Here is a 19393-nt window from a genome sequence, read left to right as displayed (position 1 = left end):
GTTGAATACTAAATGTTATTCTAAAAGAAATGTGAGATAATGTCACAGATTTAGCCTGTGGTAACTTGTAGAATAGACACCAGCTGGAATGAGGTTTTAACCAATCAGCATTCAGGATTAGACTCACCCGTTGTGTAAATCCTCTTAAGGATCGAACCCTTTAAAAAAAAAAAAATCCCTGAAAATGACACCTGAATCTAACAGCCTGTAGTTCAGGCCCTGAAGCAAGGATATGCATATTCCTAATACCATTTGAAAGGAAACACTTTGAGGTTCATGGAAATGTGAAATTAATATAGGAGAATATAACACATTAGATCTGGTAAAAAATAATACAAAGAAAAAAACATGCGTTTTTTTTGTATTTTCTTCTTCATCATCTTTGGCCATAATGTATTATTCCAGCCCAGGCACAATTTAGATTTTGGCCACTTGATGGCAGCAGTGTATGTGCAAAGTTTTAGACTGAGCCAATGAACCATTCCATTTCTGTTCAGAACTTTGTATCAAGACTGCCCAAATGTGCCTAATTTGTTTATTAATAACTTTTCATGTTCAAAATTGTACACTCTCCTCAAACAATAGCATGGTATTATTTCACTGTAATAGCAACTGTAAATTGGACAGTGCAGTTAGATTAACAAGAATTGAACCTTTCTGCCAATATCAGATATGTCTATGTCCTGGGAAATATTCTTGTTACTTACAACCTCATGCTAATCGCATTAGCCTCTGTTAGCTCAACCGTCCCGTGGGGGACCCACCGATCCTGTAGAGGATTTATGACATGCTCCGATGGAGAATTTTGTCTGTTGTGTTAGTATGGAAAAGCGAGTTTGTTAGCTAATTATTGCCTAAAAGCAAGGCATTTTTGAAGAAACGATCATTTACGATAGGCAGTGTCTTGGCAAAGGCCTGCTATTTAGCTGTGTGGGTAGAAAATGGGACATAGTGGGTAGTACTGAGATAGCCTACCCAAAGAAAGTGCTGAAAACATTTTGGCTCACTATTTAAAAAGAAGATGTAGAACAAGCTGTAGGCTGAAAAATACCAGAGTTTTTGCGCAGGTACAGCTGACTAGCGCTAGCAAACGCTACCTAGCAACAACAACAAACAAAAAGGTTTATTTTTTTTATTTTTTTTTACAAATCGGTACTTCGAGTCAAAGTATAGATATAATATAGTCCAAAATAATATTGCGATATGTAACTTTATTAATAACACATAGTAATGCACTCAAAGTTTATCTTCATTCCCTCTTCTCGTCCGGTTCTCTCACTCTTCTCTTAAATCCTTTTTCTCTTTTTCCTCTGTCTGGATCCCTTCATCTTCCTGCCGTCTTCTCCTAAAAAAACACACACCGTTAATTTGAACAGGGAAGGAGCCCCCACGGTCTCACCAACCCACTTCTACACTCTAGGGAGGGGCTTCCCCTCTCTCTGTGTCTCTAACTCTTTCTCTCTTCCCTGTCTGGCCTTGTAATGAATCCTATGTGACTCTATGCTCAAGGCGGCATAGTAATAAATAAATGTAAATACCGCTCACCGTTAATATGAACAGGGAGGGAGTCTCCACGATCACACCAACCCACTTCTAGCCTTCTCTCTCTCTCTCTCAGATCTCTTTCCATTCTCTTTTCTTTGTGTTGTGGCACCCTTCAACTCACCTATCTTGGCTTACAGGCTTCATTTCATTCAGGTGAAGTAGCCCTATTGTTCAGTATTTGGTTACGATACACTGCAAGGAAAAATCTAGAACCTTCTTTATGGTTGCTGATCCTGCAGTTTGGTCATGCTCTTCACCCAAGCACATAAAGCTCTGGTGGTGTGTATATTTAGGGGCTTTAGGCTTCTTATTTTAGCCAGGGGGTCGCTCAACCTCTTACCCGGGGGCTCAAGTCGCCCTAGTTACCGTCTGTTGGGCGACTGGTTTATGAACTTCAATACGGCTCATATCTTTTTACCGTATTACATTTAAGAAATGTATTCTGTCCGTGATGTTCTCTTCCAAAGGAGTCAGCATTTTTTCAAGGGAAGAGGATTTGTTTAGTATGCAGAGGTTGAAATGCTATCTCCCAGCTGCAGGCGACTCGAGGAGACACTCCCTCATTCGGGGTACTTTTGACTTTGCTGCAGTTTCATTCCCGGCCACTGAGGGACTTAGTTCCAGACAGGAGTGCAAGGTCCTTGGCCAAGTTCCAATATGCACACTAAGTCAATGATACTGTGTATTTGCCAATGAGAGGCTTTGAAGCCACCAGTCGTCAATATTGGCACTCCCCAGATGGAGCAGTCATCCATAGGAATTAATGTAATTTTACAGTATTTCAATTAAATGTAAGTATTCTGTTATTGTAGTGGGGACAGTAACATTAGTACTTTCAAAAAATTATACTTTAAGGAAATAAAAAAAAATGTAAAAAAAGTTTTTATATATGAATGTTTTAGCTCACATAATGTCATTGAAAGTAAGCATTAAGGTGTCTGTAATAGCATAAAGTGCTTCTAAAAATATGTTTTACACTGGTGAGAGAATGCCAAAATGGAGGTGTGGTGGCTTCAAAACAGCGCCCCTATCAGTCATCTAGTGTATACATAAATCATTGCTTAGAATTCGTTCCCAATATACAGTGTCTTCAGAAAGTATTTACACCCCTTGACAGTAACCACATTTTGTTGTGTTAGTCTAAATTTAAAGTAGATTAAATTGAGATTTTGTGTCACTGGCCTACACACAATATCCCATAATATCAAAGTGGACATTAGAGTTCACGAGTAAAAATTTGCTTAACAAATCATATTATAAATTGCACGGACTCATTCTGTGGGCCAACATTCTGTTTAACATGATTTTTGAATGACTACCTCATCTCTGTACCCCACACATACAATTATCTGTAAGGTCCCTCAGTCGAGCAGTGAATTTCAAACTCAGATGCAACCACAAAGACCAGGGAGGTTTTCCAATGCCTCACAAAGAAGGTAAGTGGGTAAAAAAAAAATTAAGCAGACATTGAATATCCCTTTGAGCATCATGAAGTTATTAATTACACTTGGATGGTGTATCAATACACCCAGTCACTACACCGATATAGGCATCCTTCCTAACGCTTAGGGATTTCACCATGAGGCCAATGGTGACTTTAAAACAGTTCGAGTTTAATGGTTGTGATTGGAGAAAACTGAGGGTGGACCAAGGACATTGTAGTTACTCCACAATACTAATCTAAATGACCGAGGTGAAAAGGAGGCCTGTACAGAATAAAAAATATTCCAAAACATCCTGTTTGCAACAAGGCACTAAAGTAAAACTGCCAAAAATGTGGCAAAGAAGTTAAGTACTGAATACAAAGTGTTATGTTTGGGGCAAATACAACACATCACTGAGAACCACTCTTCATATTTTCAAGCATGGTGGTGGCTGTATCATGTTATGGGTATGCATATGCTTGTCATTGGCGAGGACTAGGGAGTTTTTTAGGTTAAAAAGAAACGAAATAGAGCTAAGCTCAAAAAAATCCTAGAGGAAAACCTGGTTGTCTAATTTCCAACAGATACTGGGAGACAAATTCACCTTTCAACAGGACAACAACACAAGGCCAAATATACAGTGCATTCGGAAAGTATTCAGACCCCTTGACTTTTTCCACATTTTGTTACGTTACAGCCTTATTCTAAAATAGATTAAATATACTTTTTTCCTCATCAATCTACACACAATACCCCATAATGACAAAGCAAAAATGTTGTATTTTTTTTTAAATTACAGCCTCGAGTCTTCTTGGGTATGACACTATAGGCTTGGCACACCTGTATTTGGGGAGTTTCTCACATTCATTTCTGCAGATCCTCTCAAACTCTGTCAGGTTGGATGGGGAGCGTTGCTCAACAGCTATTTTCAGCTCTCTCCAAAGAGGGAGCTGAAAATAGCTCGGGTTCAAGTCCGGGCTCTGGCTGGGCCACTCAAGGACATTCCTAGACTTGTTCCGTAGCCACTCCTTCATTCTCTTGGCTGTGTGCTTAGGATCATTGTCCTGTTGGAAGGTAAACTTTAGCCCCAGTCTAGAGTCCTGAGCGCTCTGGTGCAGGTTTTCATCAAGGATCTCTCTGTACTTTGTTCCGTTCATCTTTGCCTCGATCCTGTCTAGTCCCTGCCGCTGAAAAACATCCCCGTAGCACGATGCTGCCACCACCATGCTTCACCGTAGGGATGGTGCCAGGTTTCCTCCAGACATGACACTTGGCATTCAGGCCAAAGAGTTCAATCTTGGTTTCATCAGACCATGGAATCTTGTTTTTCATGGTCCGAGAGTCTTTAAGCAGGCAGTTTTGTGTGTTTTACTGAGGAGTGGCTTCCGTCTGGCAACTCTACTATAAAGGCCTGATTGGTGGAGTGCTGCAGAGATGGTTGTCTATCTGGAAGTTTCTCCCATTTACACAGAGGAACTCTGGAGCTCTGTCAGTGACCATCGGCTTCTTGGTTATCTCCCTGACCAAGGCCCTTCTCCCCCAATTGCTCATTTTATTCAGGCGACCAGCTCTAGGAAGAATCTTGGTGGTTTCAAACTTCTTCCGTTTAAGAATGACGGCCACTGTGTTCTTGGGAACCTTCAATGATGAAGACATTATTTGGTACCCTTCCCCTGATCTGTACCTCGACACAATCCTGTCTCGGAGCTCTCCAGACAATTCCTTCGACCCCATGGCTTGTTTTTTTTTTCAAGTTGTAGAAACATCTCAAGGATGATCAATGGAAACAGGATGCACCTGAGCTCAATTTCGAGTGTCATAGCAAGGGTCTGGGGATCTGAATACTTTCCGAATGCACTGTACACTGGAGTTCTTACCAAGATGACAATGGCTTGAAAATGGACGTCTAGCAATGATCATCAACCAACTTGACAGATATTTAAGAATTTTTATGTTTAAGGTTTGTACAATCCAAGAGTGCAAAGCTCTTAGAGACTTACACAGAAAGACTCAACTGTAATTGCTGCCAAATGTGATTCTAACATGTATTGACTCAGGGGTGTGAATACTTATGTAAATGAGATATTTCTGGATTTCATTTGAAATACATTTGCGAAAATGTCTAAAAACATGTTTAGACTTTGTCATTGTGGGGTATTGTGTGTAGTTGGGTGAGATTGTATATAATTGTTTTCTCCATTTTGAATTCAAGCTGTAACTAAACTAAATGTGGAATAAGTCAAGGGATATGACGACTTTCTGAAGGCAGTGTATATTGTTTCATTCTGAGTGATATTTGAGTTTGGATATTGTAACAGACCCGTGTGAATGGCTGGCTATAAGCTGCTGTGTTTTGGCATGTTCCAACTCAATCCTTTGGCAAGGAGGACTGACACAGGCGTTTTTGTAGGCCTCCACACAAATGCTAATGTCTACAGCAATACATTTTAAAAACTGCCTCCATATTGCACAACCTGTTGCAATCAGTTTCCTTCATGATCTGAGTCCTCAGAACTACCAGAAACAATAACTGGAGGCTGTCCTAAAGACTGTCCCTCATCCACTTCTTTGATGGCAGGTGTACTAGCACATAACCTTCCACACAAAAACCTTCAGAAACCCCTTTTACTTGAAATCAAACGGTAATGGATCTTTGAGCGTTTTCATTGCCCAATAAGAAGCCTGACTCTAGATGCTGAGGTTTACTACTTCTCTCTCACTTCCCTCTGGGCAGTTGGTTTGTTGTTAGACTATCTATCTCCCCTGAGAGGGAGTATCTGGCTGTAGTTAAATAAACACCCGGCTCTGCTGTATCCAGAATCAAATCCTCTGGAATGTCTACACTGTCTCAGAGTTGGTGAGCAAACCCTTCTGCTTCGGAAACCCTGTCATCATCTGGCATGCTAATCACGTTAACTCCAGCCAAGTGGATCTGTTCAGTAGCGATCACCACTGTCTGTCTTTGGCATCCATGATTCCCTGGGCCATGGAATACGCTCGGTCTGTCTCAGCCTCTCCGTACTGATGAGGGAGTGTGTTGTGTTATGTTTTTAAATGAATTGGTCACTGAAGTCAAGTGCACCTGGACTGAACCTTGAGACCGACAGAACAAGAGACGCAACATATATTCCATCACTTTCACAACTTTTTCACAACGTTGTTTTTCCCAGGCTTTGGTATAAGAAGTTGTCGAGTTCGCTCTACTTGCCTAGTTAGCCGACCGTTCTCGACAGCAGTCGTGTGAGTGAAAACAAGCTCTTACCTCAGCCTTCATGGAGCCAAGAACACTGAAACTTCAAACTTGCATAGCTAGGGGTAAACCTAATCCTCCTGCTGCTACCAACGTGACGCCTCCCCTCTTCCCTCCCTCCTTTCCTTCCCTCCTGTCTCAGTCTCTCATTACCAGTCTCTGGTGCTAGTTAAGGGTAGCAGTTCCTGCCTGTCAGCCAGTGTGTTTGGGTTGCGTTCTTCTTCCCAGTCTTCCTCTGCATTCCTGTCTTCGTCCTTCCGGGGTGTGTATGTGCTAGTCTTTATCGCCTCAGGTATGTCGTTTCCACATATGTGAGTCTCAAGGTTTTCTTTTTATTTCTCACCTTTTGTCGGCATCAGTTTTCAGCGCATAATGCTTCAATCATCTTATCAGTTGCTTGGTTCAGTGTGGCAGTGTATTGTTGACTTCTTCAAGTTTAGGTGTATATCGTTCACAGTTCATTTATGGGTGTGCTTTTGTTTGTTTTTCTGTTTCAATGTTCTGACTGAAGCAGAGTCTATTTAAGACAGTAGGGTAAGTATTATTAGTGAAGAAGGGGGATTGCATTGCACACAGTTTCACACACTTGTGAAATCGGAGGCATCGATTTAAGATCTTAAGGGAAGTGTCGGGACATGGGTGTGTAACAGTAGAGGTGGTTTACAGAGTGGGTGTGGATGATGTCGTCTTCCTCAAGTTCTCTTCAATGCCCACACACTGTCTGGGAGGCTAATTGGCTTGCCGTTTTGTTACCTCGGATATAATGGCTGCATTTAGAGGGGAGCTGGGGATGTGTGGTGTTGAATCCCAAATTGGGTTTGGTCCATGTTTCCAAGGCATTGAACGGACATGATCTAGATGAACCAATCAAAGGTGGAAAGCAACAATTGTTTGGCCGTGAATACAACCTGGGCAGAGAAAGTTCTGGTAGTAGGCTTACTCTTTAGATGAAGGTGTACTTAAAATGATTCACAAAATGTTTATAAGTAGTATATAAACTGTGTATTAATAGTTTGTTTAAAGGGTGCCTGAATGTAAAGTGTTACCATAAATCCTTAATAAAGTCAACATTTTAATGTTAAGTTACCGAGGCTTTCACGTGTGGCCACTGTTCACTTCACACTCTATTCTTGGCAGTGGAACTCTGGGAGCAGCAGAGTGAGTGAACCAGTGTAAGTGTACTACAGCAGGGTAAATGAGTAACCAAAGGAGTGGTGCTGAGTGGTGACATAGTCCAGATGATTCAGTGAAGTGGATTATTTACTAGTCTGCTGCAATGTCTGAATGTTATTCCCACCTGGCTGTGTTTGGACACGTTGGGAAAGCGTCTGGACCTGACACGGCCGGGGGTACTTACTGATGACCAGTAGGAGGATGATGATGGTCAAAGGTCATAACTCTGCTTTGCAGATGAGAGAATAAACTTCCACAACAATGACGTTTGAAACTTCAGTAGATGAGGGGTTCACTGTCCGGCACAACATTGTGGTACATTAGATTATGGGAGATCTAGGGACAGGATAGCCTACGTTTTAAAATGAAACCTCTCCTTGAGAGATGCAATCAAACAAGCAAATGGGATTTCCCGATATTGAGTGTTGTCAAACTTGTCAGTGATTTTCTGTTTACAGCAGGTCAACTGTTAGTTTTAAGATTGCCACTTGCTGCATTTGAAAAATGGATCTTACTCTCTATGTTCCTAGATGCTTTGCTGGCGGACTTGGAGTCGACAACCTCCCACATCTCCAAGCGGCCGGTGTTTCTGCCGGACGAGACGCCCTACTCTTTCCCCTCGGGAGGACCGGCCTCGTCCCCTGTACCCCAACATCCCTCTACTGAGGCCCTGAACGGAACCGCGCTCGACCCCCTAGAATCCACCCGCTCATCCACACAGGTACATACTCATATACACCTTTGTGTATATGTCATACAGTACAGTACATACCCAAAAGGCAGGTGTGGTGCAGGCTTTTGTTCAAGTAAGTTACATACCCGGTTCAACTAATAAAGTATTGGTGAAGACTATGAATGGATGATCACAAGCCTGTATCCACATGACCCTTTGAGGGTAAAGTTGAACGCCGCTGACATACACTCATTTACCACATGACCCATCTAGACCACTCACATACTGCACTTCTAAATCTGTGTTTTAACTCTTATTTCTTGAACTGCATTGTTGGTTAAGGGCTTGTATGTAAGCAATACATTTTGATTTGTACCTACCCTTTCTTAGTCCTACAGCAGTAGCTCCCCCCCCTTACCCCAAAGTGAAGACGACCACGTCTACAGGTAATAATGCTAATAATAGCAATACACTTTTGTTTGTGTTGTGTCGCAAGACAAAATGAACATCAGGTGTCTGTTACTGATGTTTGTGTCTCTCTGTTGGTTTCTGCAGCTTCCCCAACAAGCAAAAGAGTGCAGAGGCTGCCATGAGTTCCTTCCTGGGCAGCAACTTGTCGGAGTTGGACCGGCTGCTTCTGGAGCTCAACGCTGTGCAACACAACACGCCCTCCTTCCCGACTGAGGGTACGCTATACCATTATGACTGCAACCCAAATGGCACCCTATTTCCTAAGTAGTGCACTGCTTTTGACCAGGGCTCACGGGTCCAAAACTCTTTTTGGTACATAAAGCATTTAGCAGGCACTTCGTCTTTGTTGTTGAAACTAAGGGAATACTGTATGTAAAGATGTATATTTCTCCATCTCTGCTGCAGAGGAGACAGCCCCGCCCCTCCCCTCTAGCAGCACCACCCACTATGTGCAGGAGAACGGGGTTTCGGGGGCCGGCAAGGTGCCTCCCCCCACCATGGAGAAGCCCAAGCGCAGCGTGGCCACCAGGGTCATTGAAGATGTGCGCCCCAGCGTTGAGAGCCTTCTGGACGAGCTAGAAAGTTCTGTGCCATCCCCCATGTAAGGATTAAGGCGTCCTCGTGCTTCCCAGTTTGAGCATATACAGTGGGGCAAAAAAGTATTTAGTCAGCCACCAATTGTGCAACTTCTCCCACTTAAAAAGATGAGAGAGGCCTGTAATTTTCATCATAGGTACACTTCAACTATGACAGACAAAATGAGAAAAAAAAATCCAGAAAATCACATTGTAGGATTTTTAATGAATTTATTTGCAAATTATGGTGGAAAATGACACTGCACCTCAAGTTCCAGGAAGACCGTTTCATCTTACACACTGATTGTGCTATTCTCCTGTGTGTTTCTCATGTTTGACTGTGGTCATTTATGGCCTAATGTTTGTTGTTTTTATTTGATTAATTAAGTTTTTATCATTTCACTTGAGAAATACTGCACCAACCTCAGATGTAAAATTGCACGACTAAGATCTCCTTGACAAAAAGGTCAAAATTATTATTTGAGTTATGTTAGATTAATTCTGACTATTTTGTGGAAGTATATACTGGCTGCGTCATCACAAGATGGATAAATTGTACAATTGCCTCGATTTTCAAGAAAAGGTATTTTAGGGGAATATGCGAGCATACTTGTTCGGTTCGACTAGGTGCCAGCCGAACCGAAACCTGCCGAAGGCTTTAGAGCTGGTCAAAAACGTTCCTATCCCCAGAAATGAGGGACAATTGACAGCAAAGCAATGACACTGCACCTTATGTTCCGGAAGACCGTTTCATCTTACACACTGATTGTACTATTCTCCTGTGTGTTTCTCATGTTTGACTATGGTCATTTATGGCCTAATGTTTGTTGTTTTTATTTGATTTCTAGTCCCATCCCCTTGGTGGAGTTTACGGAGGGGGAGGAGGAGACACCCTCCCAGCTGCAGGCCAGAATCTCTGCCTCCTCCGCCACGCGGGAGCTCGACGAGCTCATGGCCTCGCTGTCCGACTTCAAAGTCCAGAGCAATGTAAGTTTTACAGAAATATATATATTTTTTACCAGGATGTGTCTATATGTGCATGTATATACAGTAGCAGTCAAAAGTTTGGACACACCTACTCATTCAAAGGTTTGTCTTTATTTTACTATTTTCTACAAAATAACACACATGGAATCATGTAGTAACCAAAAAAGTGTTAAACGAATCAAAATATATTTTAGATTTTAGATTCTTCAAAGTAGCCACCCTTTGCCTTGATGACAGCTTTGCACACTCTTGTCATTCTCTCAACCAGCTTCACCTGGAATGCTTTTCCAACAGTCTTAAAGGAGTTCCCACATGTGCTGAGCACTTGTTGGCTACTCTGCATCTCACAAAGACATGGCGGTTGGATCCAAAAATCTCAGACTCATCAGACCAAAATACAGATATCCACCGGTCTAATGTACATTGCTCCTTTTTCTTGGCCCAAGCAAGTCTCTTATTATTATTGTTGTCCTTTAGTAGTGGTTTCTTAGCAGGAATTTGACCATGAAGGCCTCATTTCACCATGAAGGTCTCCTCTGAACAGTTGATGTTGAGATGTGTCTGTTACTTGAACTCTGTGAAGCATTTATTTGGGCCGCAATTTCAAATCAAATCAAAGCTTATTTGTCACGTGCGCCGAATACCTTACAGTGAAATGCTTACTTACAGGCTCTAGCCAATAGTGCAAAGATGTTAGGTGAACAATAGGTAAGTAAAGAAATAAAACAACAGTAAAAAGACAGGCTATATTAGCGAGGCTATAAAAGTAGCGAGGCTACATACAGACACCGGTTAGTAAGGCTGATTGAGATAGTATGTAGATATGGTGAAAGTGACTATGCATATATGATGAATAGAGAGTAGCAGTAGCGTAAAAGAGGGGTTGGCAGGTGGTGGGTGGCAGGACACAATGCAGATAGCTCGGTTAGCCAATGTGCGGGAGCACTGGTTGGTCGGCCCAATTGAGGTAATATGTACATGAATGTATCGTTAAAGTGACTATGCATATATGATAGAGAATATCAGTAGCGTAAAAAGAGGGGTTGGGGGGCACACAATGCAAATAGTCCGGGTAGCCATTTGATTACCTGTTCAGGAGTCTTATGGCTTGGGGGTAAAAACCGTTGAGAAGCCTTTTTGTCCTAGACTTGGCACTCCGGTGCTGCTTGCCATGCGGTAGTAGAGAGACCAGTCTATGACTGGGGTGGCTGGGGTCTTTGACCATTTTTAGGGCCTTCCTCTGATACCGCCTGGTGTAGAGGTCCTGGATGGCAGGCAGCTTATCCCCAGTGATGTACTGGGCCGTATGCACTACCCTCTGTAGTGCCTTGCGGTCAGAGGCCGAGCAATTTCCGTACCAGGCAGTGATGCAACCAGTCAGGGTGCTCTCGATGGTGCAGCTGTAGAACCTTTTGAGGATCTGAGGACCCATGCCAAATCTTTTCCGTTTCCTGAGGGGGAATAGGCTTTGTCGTGCCCTCTGCACTACTCTCTTGGTGTGTTTGGACCATTCTAGTTTGTTGTTGATATGGACACCAAAGAACTTGAAGCTCTCAACCTTCTCCACTACAGCCCTGTCGATGAGAATGGGGGCGTGCTCGGTCCTCCTTTTCCTGCAGTCCACAATCATCTCCTTAGTCTTGGTTATGTTGAGGGATAGGTTGTTATTCTGGCACCATCCGGCCAGGTCTCTGACCTCCTCCCTATAAGCTGTCTCGTCGTTGTCGGTGATCAGGCCTACCACTGTTGTGTCGTCTACAAACTTAATGATGGTGTTGGAGTTGTGCTTGGCCATGCAGTCGTGGGTGAACAGGGAGTACAGGAAGGGACCGAGCACGCACCCCTGTGGAGCTCCAGTGTTGAGGATCAGCATGGCAGATGTGTTACTACCTACCCTCACCACCTGGGGTCGGCCCGTCAGGAAGTCCAGGATCCAGTTGCAGAGGGAGGTGTTTAGTCCCATGATCCTTAGCTTAGTGGTGAGCTTTGAGGGTACTATGGTGTTGAATGCTGAGCTGTAGTCAATGAGTAGCATTCTCACATAAGTGTTTCTTTTGTCCAGGTGGGAAAGGGCAGTGTGGAGTGCAATAGAGATTGCATCATCTGTGGATCTGTTTGGGCGGTATGCAAATTGGAGTGGGTCTAGGGTTTCTGGGATAATGGTGTTGATGCGAGCCATTACCAACCTTTCAAAGCACTTCATGGCTACGGATGTGAGTGCTACGGGTCTGTAGTCATTTAGGCAGGTTGCCTTTGTGTTCTTGGGCACAGGGACTATGGTGGTCTGCTTGAAACATGTTGGTATTACAGACTCAATCAGGGACATGTTGAAAATGTCAGTGATCATACCTTGTTCAGCACATGCCCAGAGCACACGTCCTGATAATCTGTCTGGCCCCGCAGCCTTGTGTATGTTGACCTGTTTAAAGGTCTTACTCACGTTGGCCATGGAGAGTGTGATCACACAGTCATCCGGAACAGCTGATGCTCACATGCATGCCTCAGTGTTGCTTGCCTTGAAGCGAGCATAGAAGTTATTTAGCTCGTATAGTAGGCTCGTGTCACTGGGAAGCTCTGGGCTGTGCTTCCCTTTGTAGTCTGTAATAGTTTGCAATCCCTGCCACATCCGACGAGCATCAGCGCCGGTGTGGTACGATTCAATCTTAGTCCCATATTGACACTTTGCCTATTTGATGGTTCGTCGCAGGGCATAGCAGGATTTCTTGTAAGCTTCCAGGTTAGAGTCCCGCACCTTGAAAGCGGCAGCTCTACCCTTTAGCTCAGTGCGAATTTTGCCTGTAATCCATGGCTTCTGGTTGGGGTATGTACGTACAGTCACTGTGGGGACGATGTCCTCAATGAACTTATTGATAAGGCCAGTGACTGATGTTTTGTACTCTGCAATGCCATCGGAAGAATCACGGAACAGGTTCCAGTCTGTGATAGCAAAACAGTCCTGTAGTTTAGCATCTGCTTCATCTGATCACTTTTTTTTATAGACTGAGTCACTGGTGCTTCCTGCTTTAATTTTTGCTTGTAAGCAGGAATCAGGAGGATAGAGTTGTGGTCGGATTTACCAAATGGAGGGTGAGGGAGAGCTTTGTACGCATCTCTGTTTCTGGAGTACAGGTGATCTAGAATTATTTTTCCTCTGGTTGCACATTTAACATGTTGATTGAAATTTGGTAGAACTGATTCAAGTTTCTCTGCATTAAAGTCACCGGCCACTAGGAGCGCCGTCTCTGGGTGAGTGGTTTCCTGTTTGATTTTTCCTTATACAGCTGACGGTCTTAGTGCGGCCAGCATCTGTCTGTGGTGGTAAATAAACAGCCACGAAAAGTATAGCTGAAAACTCTCTAGGCAAGTAGTGTGGCCTGCAGTTTATCACAATATACTCTACTTCAGGCGAGCAAAATCTAGAGACTTCCTTAGATTACGTGCACCAGCTGTTGTTTACAAATATGCACAGACCGCCCCCCCCCCCTCGTCTTACCGGAGTGCGCTGTTCTATCTTTCCGGTGCAGCGTATATCCCGCTAGCTGAATATCCATGTCGTCATTCAGCCACGATTCCGTGAAACATAGGATATCACCGTTTTTTATGTCCCGTTAGTACGATATTCGTGATCATACCTCGTCTAATTTATTGTCCAATGATTGCACATTGGTGAGTAGCATTGACGGTAACGGTAGCTTTCCCACTCTCCTTCTCCGGGTCCTGACCAGGCATACGTCTCATTGTGCTCTGTCACTGCGTCGCTTCCTCTTGCAAATAACGGGGATGTTGGCCGTGTGGGGTGTTTGGAGAATGTCTTGTGCGTCGTCCTTGTTGTAGAAAAGATCGTTGTCTAATCCGAGGTGAGTGATCGCTTTCCTGATATCCAGAAGCTCTTTTTTGCCGTAAGATACGGTTGCAGAAACATTATGTACAAAATAAGTTACAAATAACGCAAAAAACCCCACATAATAGCACAATTGGTTGTGCGCCCGTAAAACTGCTGCCATTTCTTCTGGCTGGTAACATATCTTCTACAGCAGAAGTAATTCTGGGTCTTCCTTTCCTGAGGCAGTCCTCGTGAGGGCCAGTTTCATCATATCGCTTGATGGTTTTTACGACTGCACTTGAAGAAACTTTCAAAGTATTGACATTTTCCGGATTGACTGACCTTCATTTCTTAAACTGAGGATGGATTGTCATTTTTATTTGCTTACTTGAGCTGTTCTTGTCATAATATGGACTTTTACCAAATAGGGCTATCTTCTGTATACCACCCCTACCTTGTCACAACACAACTGATTGGCTCACACGCATTAAGCAGGAAGGAAATTCCACCTATTAACATTTAACAAGGCACACCTGTTAATTGAAATGCATTCCAGGTGACTACCTCATGAAGCTGGTTGAGAGTGCCAAGAGTGTGCAAAGCTGTCATAAAGGCAAAAGGGTGGCTACTTTGAAGAATATATAATATATTTTTATTTGTTGTATCACTTTTGTGGTTACTACATGATTCCACATGTGTTAATACATAGTTTTGTTGTCTTCACTATGATTCTATAATGTGGAAAATAGTAAAAAATAAAGAAAAACCCTTGAATGAGTAGGTGTGTTAAAACTTTTGACTGGTACTGTATGTGCGTATGTACAGTACTAGTCAAAAGTTTGGACACCTCAAGGGTGTAGAGATGGATAGGAAAGAGAGGTAGGCAGATGCAGATGGGTGAAAGGACATACTGTAGGGTGAAATGTGCAGTCAAATGAATGGTGCATATGTTGTTTTTAAAAGGTTGGTTGTATATTGATTTTTAGCATGGATGTGGGGGTTCTTCACACAGGTAGATTGCTGTAGTGTTGCTGTGGTCTAGACTCTAATGTACATTCGATCAGGCATTTCCTACCATTTACCTTATTGATACAACAATTTATTTACACTGATGCAATGAGTGTGGAATGTGAATGATTTGTATATCCATCACAGTGATATATATATAATTCCAATTCTCACACAGCTTTATTGAGGAAGTTGTCATGGTTCATTTGCCATGGTGCATGTCTGCCGCTGTGGCAACTTCTCTTTTCTACCTCTCCTGAAACCATTTCCCCTTTTTTTCCTCCCTGTCTTCTATTATTGTTTCTGTGCTGCCCGTCCTCCAGTCTGGTTCTCAGTTGTCTGTCAATATGAATACCCTCCTGATCAGTCAAGGATCAGAACCCTCCTCCTTGGAAACAAAGTCACCTGCTTCCCCAGTAGTTGTAACCAGAGACCCAACTGGGCCTGGTGATCTGCAGCTGGAGTCCCCCAGTGACACGTCCCCCTCCTGTAACCCTGTTCCTTTAGACCTCCACATAGATGAAGATGCCTGCTCTGGCCCGCCCTCCTCCACCCCCCTCTCAGCTGCTTCAGCCTCCTCCGTTTTGTTGGCCTCGTCCCAGAGCCTCCAGTACACCCAGATTCACACACAGCTGGGAGGAGTAACTGATCCCAGCGTGAGAACTACGCTGACCTCCCACATGGAGTCCCTCACTGTGGTCTCTAACACCACAAGCCACACTTTGCCAAAGACCCCCTATCCTTCTGTTGCCCCCGTTGTAAAGTATAACAGTCCTGCAGTGGATAATAAGACCACCAAGACGCCTAGTCCAGTAACTGTTGCCAAGACCCCTAGTCTGGTACCTTTTGCCAAGACCCTTAATCCCATGACTCTTGTCAAGACCCATAGTCCTATAACTGCTGCCAAGACACTTGGTCCAGTTATGGTTGCTAAGAGCCCCAGTCCTGTTCCGATTCCTAAAAGCCTCAGTCCTCTTCCAGTTACCAAGAGCCCCCGTCCAGTTCTGGTTGCTAAGAGCCCCGTTTTTGTTAGTGTTGCTAAGAGTCCCACTCCTAAAATGATCACCCTTCCTCAGTCACCCTCCATTGATCCATCTTCCTCACTGAAGGAGAAGCATCCAGAAACACCTGCTGCTCAGCTAGCAGAGCCCCCTGCTGCATGTCCTGACTTGGGGATAACATGGCCATGTCGGGAACCCTTGCTGGAGGACACCCTTGACAGATTGCTGTCCTTCGACTTTACCCTGCCAGAGGGAGAAGTGAAGCATGCCAAGGAGACCCATCAGGACAAAGAGGAGCTTTATTCCATGGCAAGAGACAAGGAAAGGACTTGGGAGGACAGGGAAAGTATTAACCCAAAGCACAGCACGTCCCTGGACGGGCGCGAGGGGAAGATGACCCCCCTTAACAAGGCCAGCTGGATGGACGACTGTTTGACCCCCTTGACGTGTCCAGGAACCCCCGAGACCACCCTGGACCTGCCCCTGAACCAGCCTTCGGCCGTGGAGAGGCTGTCCACCTCGGGCCAAGTACGATGCTCCCTCCCAACAGACCACCCACCCGCAACAACGCTCTCCCAAAATAAGCTGGCACGCAAGATTAAAGGCTCTAAGACACCGTATGGTTTATCTTTTATTAGGCCAAGTTTGAGGCCAAATCCCCACTTTGACACATTTCATCTTTCCCATGTATCCTGGTACTGGTGGTGTCACACACTAATAGGTGTAACGGAGCCAGTAACATACAGAGATGATAATGATCGCTAATATATATGATGCCATTACATTTTTATCTGATGATGGCTCATTCTAGCCTGGTGGAATCAGTCTGATCGCTAAGTTCACCATCCTTTTTCACTTCGCTTATATGTCTGGGATTTCTCATAATGGGGCATTATTCAAAACTAACTTGTCAGCGATTGGATCACCTTCAACCAATCAGAGGATGGCCTAATTCAAAGCAACGTTTGACTGAGTTGGTTTTTGTCCAAAACCCACCCACTGTTTCTGAGAGGATGCTGATTGGACTGTCAATTTTCTGGCCTAATCCAAATGCACATCTTTTGGATTAAGCAGCGATCAGACTGTATCCACTAGGCTCATTCAAGTTCAACTTAGCTCTGTTACAGTATGTCAGTTATTATCAAGTTGAAGTGATTGAGATGGGCTCTTATTTTGGGAGAGTGACTCACATGAACACAACATGAGGACACAAGGACTTGAATGTATAGGGCATCTTGTCAAAGTTTTCCCTGAGAAGTTATGCATGGAGTTTGTATTTTCTGCCTTGTGTAGAATGTTGGCTATTGTGAACTTAACAAGGATATACAGTGCCTTCGGAAAGTATTCAAACCCCTTGACTTTTTCCAAATGTTGTTATGTTACAGCCTTATTCTAAAATTGATTAAATTGTTTTCATCAATCTACACACAATACCCCATAATGACAAAGCAAAAACAGGTTTTTAGAAATGTTATCTAATTTGTACAATAAAATAAATATCACATTTACTTAAGTATTGAGATCCTTTACTCAGTACTTTGTTGAAGCACCTTTGGCAGCGATTACAGCCTCAAGTCTTCTTGGGTGTCATACAAGCTTGGCACACCTGTATTTGGGGAGTTTCTCCCATTCTTCTCTGCAGATCCTCTCAAACTCTGTCAGGTTGGATGGGGAGCGTTGCTGAACAGCTATTTTCAGGTCTCTCCAAAGATGTTCGATCCGGTTCAAGTCTGGCTGGGCCACTCAAGGACGTTCAGAGACTTGTCCCTAAGCCATTCCTTCATTATCTTGGCTGTGTGCTTAGGGTCATTGTCCCATTGGAAGGTGAATCTTCGCCCCATTCTGAGGTCCTGAGCGCTCTGGGGCAGGTTGTCATCAAAGATCTCTCTGTACTTTGCTCTGTTCATCTTTGCCTCGATCCTGACTAGTCTCCCAGTCCCTGCCGCTGAAAAACATCCCCATAGCGTGATGCTGACACCACCATGCTTCACCATAGGGATGGTGCTAGGTTTCTTCCAGACAAGACACTTTTCATTCAGGCCAAAGAGTTCAATCTTGGTTTCACCAGACCAGAGAATCATATTTCTCATGGTCTGAGTCTTTAGGTGCCTTTTGGCAAACACCAAGCGGGCTGTCTTGTGCCTTTTACTGAGGAGTGGCTTCCGCCTGGCCACTCTACCATAAAGGGCCGATTGGTGGAGTGCTGCAGAGGTGGTTGTCCTTCTGGAAGGTTCTCCTATCTCCACACAGGAACTCTGAAGCTCTGTCAGTGACCATCAGGTTCTTGGTCAACTCCCTGACCAAGACCCTTCTCCCCTAATTGCTCAGTTTGCCGGGCAGCCAACTCTGGGAAGAGTCTTGGTGGTTCCAAACTTCTTCCATTTAAGAATATTGGAGGCCACTGTGTTCTTGGGGACCTTCAATGCTGCAGAAATTTGTTGGTACCCTTCCTCAGATCTGTGCCTCGACACAATCCTGTCTTGGAGCTCTACGGACAATTCCTTCAACCTCATGGCTGGGTTTTTGCTCTGACATGCACCGTCAACTGTGGGACCTTATATAGACAGGTGTGTGCCTTTCCAAATCATGTCCAATCAATTGAATTTACCACAAGTGGACTCCCCAAGTTGTAGAAACATCTCAAGGATGATCAATGAAAACAGGATGCAACTGAGCTCAATTTCTAGTCTCAAAGCAAAGGGTCTGAATACTTATGTAAATAAGCTATTTCTATTTTTTTTAATGATATATTTGCAAACATGTCTAAAAACCTGTTAAAGCTTTTTCTTTGTGGTCAAGGGAGTTAACTGCCTACCGTGGTCCATGTGGAAATGTCCGCTCTGTGTTGTTTATGGCTATATTGCACGTCTCAACTTGCAGCTGTGAGCTTGTCACTTGGACAATCAAGAGTGATGCAATCCTTCACCGCACTGCTGTGTGTAGTGCCCTGCAGCCAGAGGCCGTGCAGTTGCCATACCAGGCAGTGATGCAACCAGTCAGGTTGCTCTCGATGGTGCAGCTGTAGAACCTTTTGAGGATCTGAGGACCCAAGCCAAATCTTTTCAGTCTCCAGAGGGGGAATAGGTTTTGTCGTGTCCTCTTTACGACTGTCTTGGTGTGCTTGGACCATGTTAGCGGAACTTGAAACTCTCGACCTGCTCCACTACAGCCCCATCGATGAGACTGGGGGCATGCTTGGTCCTCCTTTTCCTGTAGTCCACACTCACTTGATCACATTGAGGGAGAGGTTGTTGTCCTGGCACCACATGGCCAGGTCTCTGACCTCCACCCTATAGTCTGTCTCGTTGTTGACGGTGATCAGGCCTACCACTATTGTGTCATCGGCAAACTTAATGATTGGGTTGGAGTCGTGCCTGGCCATGCAGTCATGAGTGAACAGGGAGTACAGGAAGGGACTGAGCACGCACACCTGTGGGGCCCCCGTGTTGAGGATGAGCTTGGC

At 44.1% G+C, this 19393-nt stretch overlaps 1 protein-coding gene across 3 annotated transcripts in view; it reads left to right on the top strand.

The window, feature by feature from the left end:
- The window catches only part of LOC112215542 (paxillin), a 51247-nt gene that overhangs the window by 15772 nt on the left and 16082 nt on the right, over positions 1–19393 (top strand). Inside the window, exons 1-6 of one of the 3 annotated variants that reach the window (XM_042298691.1) lie at positions 6358–6511; positions 7923–8113; positions 8456–8511; positions 8621–8751; positions 8942–9137; positions 9960–10098. In XM_042298691.1, the coding sequence (XP_042154625.1) occupies positions 8655–8751; positions 8942–9137; positions 9960–10098 (432 nt within the window). In that variant the 5' untranslated portion in view covers positions 6358–6511; positions 7923–8113; positions 8456–8511; positions 8621–8654. Of the gene's footprint in view, positions 1–6357; positions 6512–7922; positions 8114–8455; positions 8512–8620; positions 8752–8941; positions 9138–9959; positions 10099–19393 lie in introns of those variants that run through there. The other 2 variants (XM_042298700.1, XM_024374672.2) reach the window with 2 other exon arrangements.

Source organism: Oncorhynchus tshawytscha, linkage group LG02, assembly GCF_018296145.1.
Source record: "Oncorhynchus tshawytscha isolate Ot180627B linkage group LG02, Otsh_v2.0, whole genome shotgun sequence".
Classification (NCBI taxonomy): Eukaryota; Metazoa; Chordata; class Actinopteri; order Salmoniformes; family Salmonidae; genus Oncorhynchus; species Oncorhynchus tshawytscha.
This window is presented reverse-complemented; position numbering and strand designations above follow the sequence as displayed.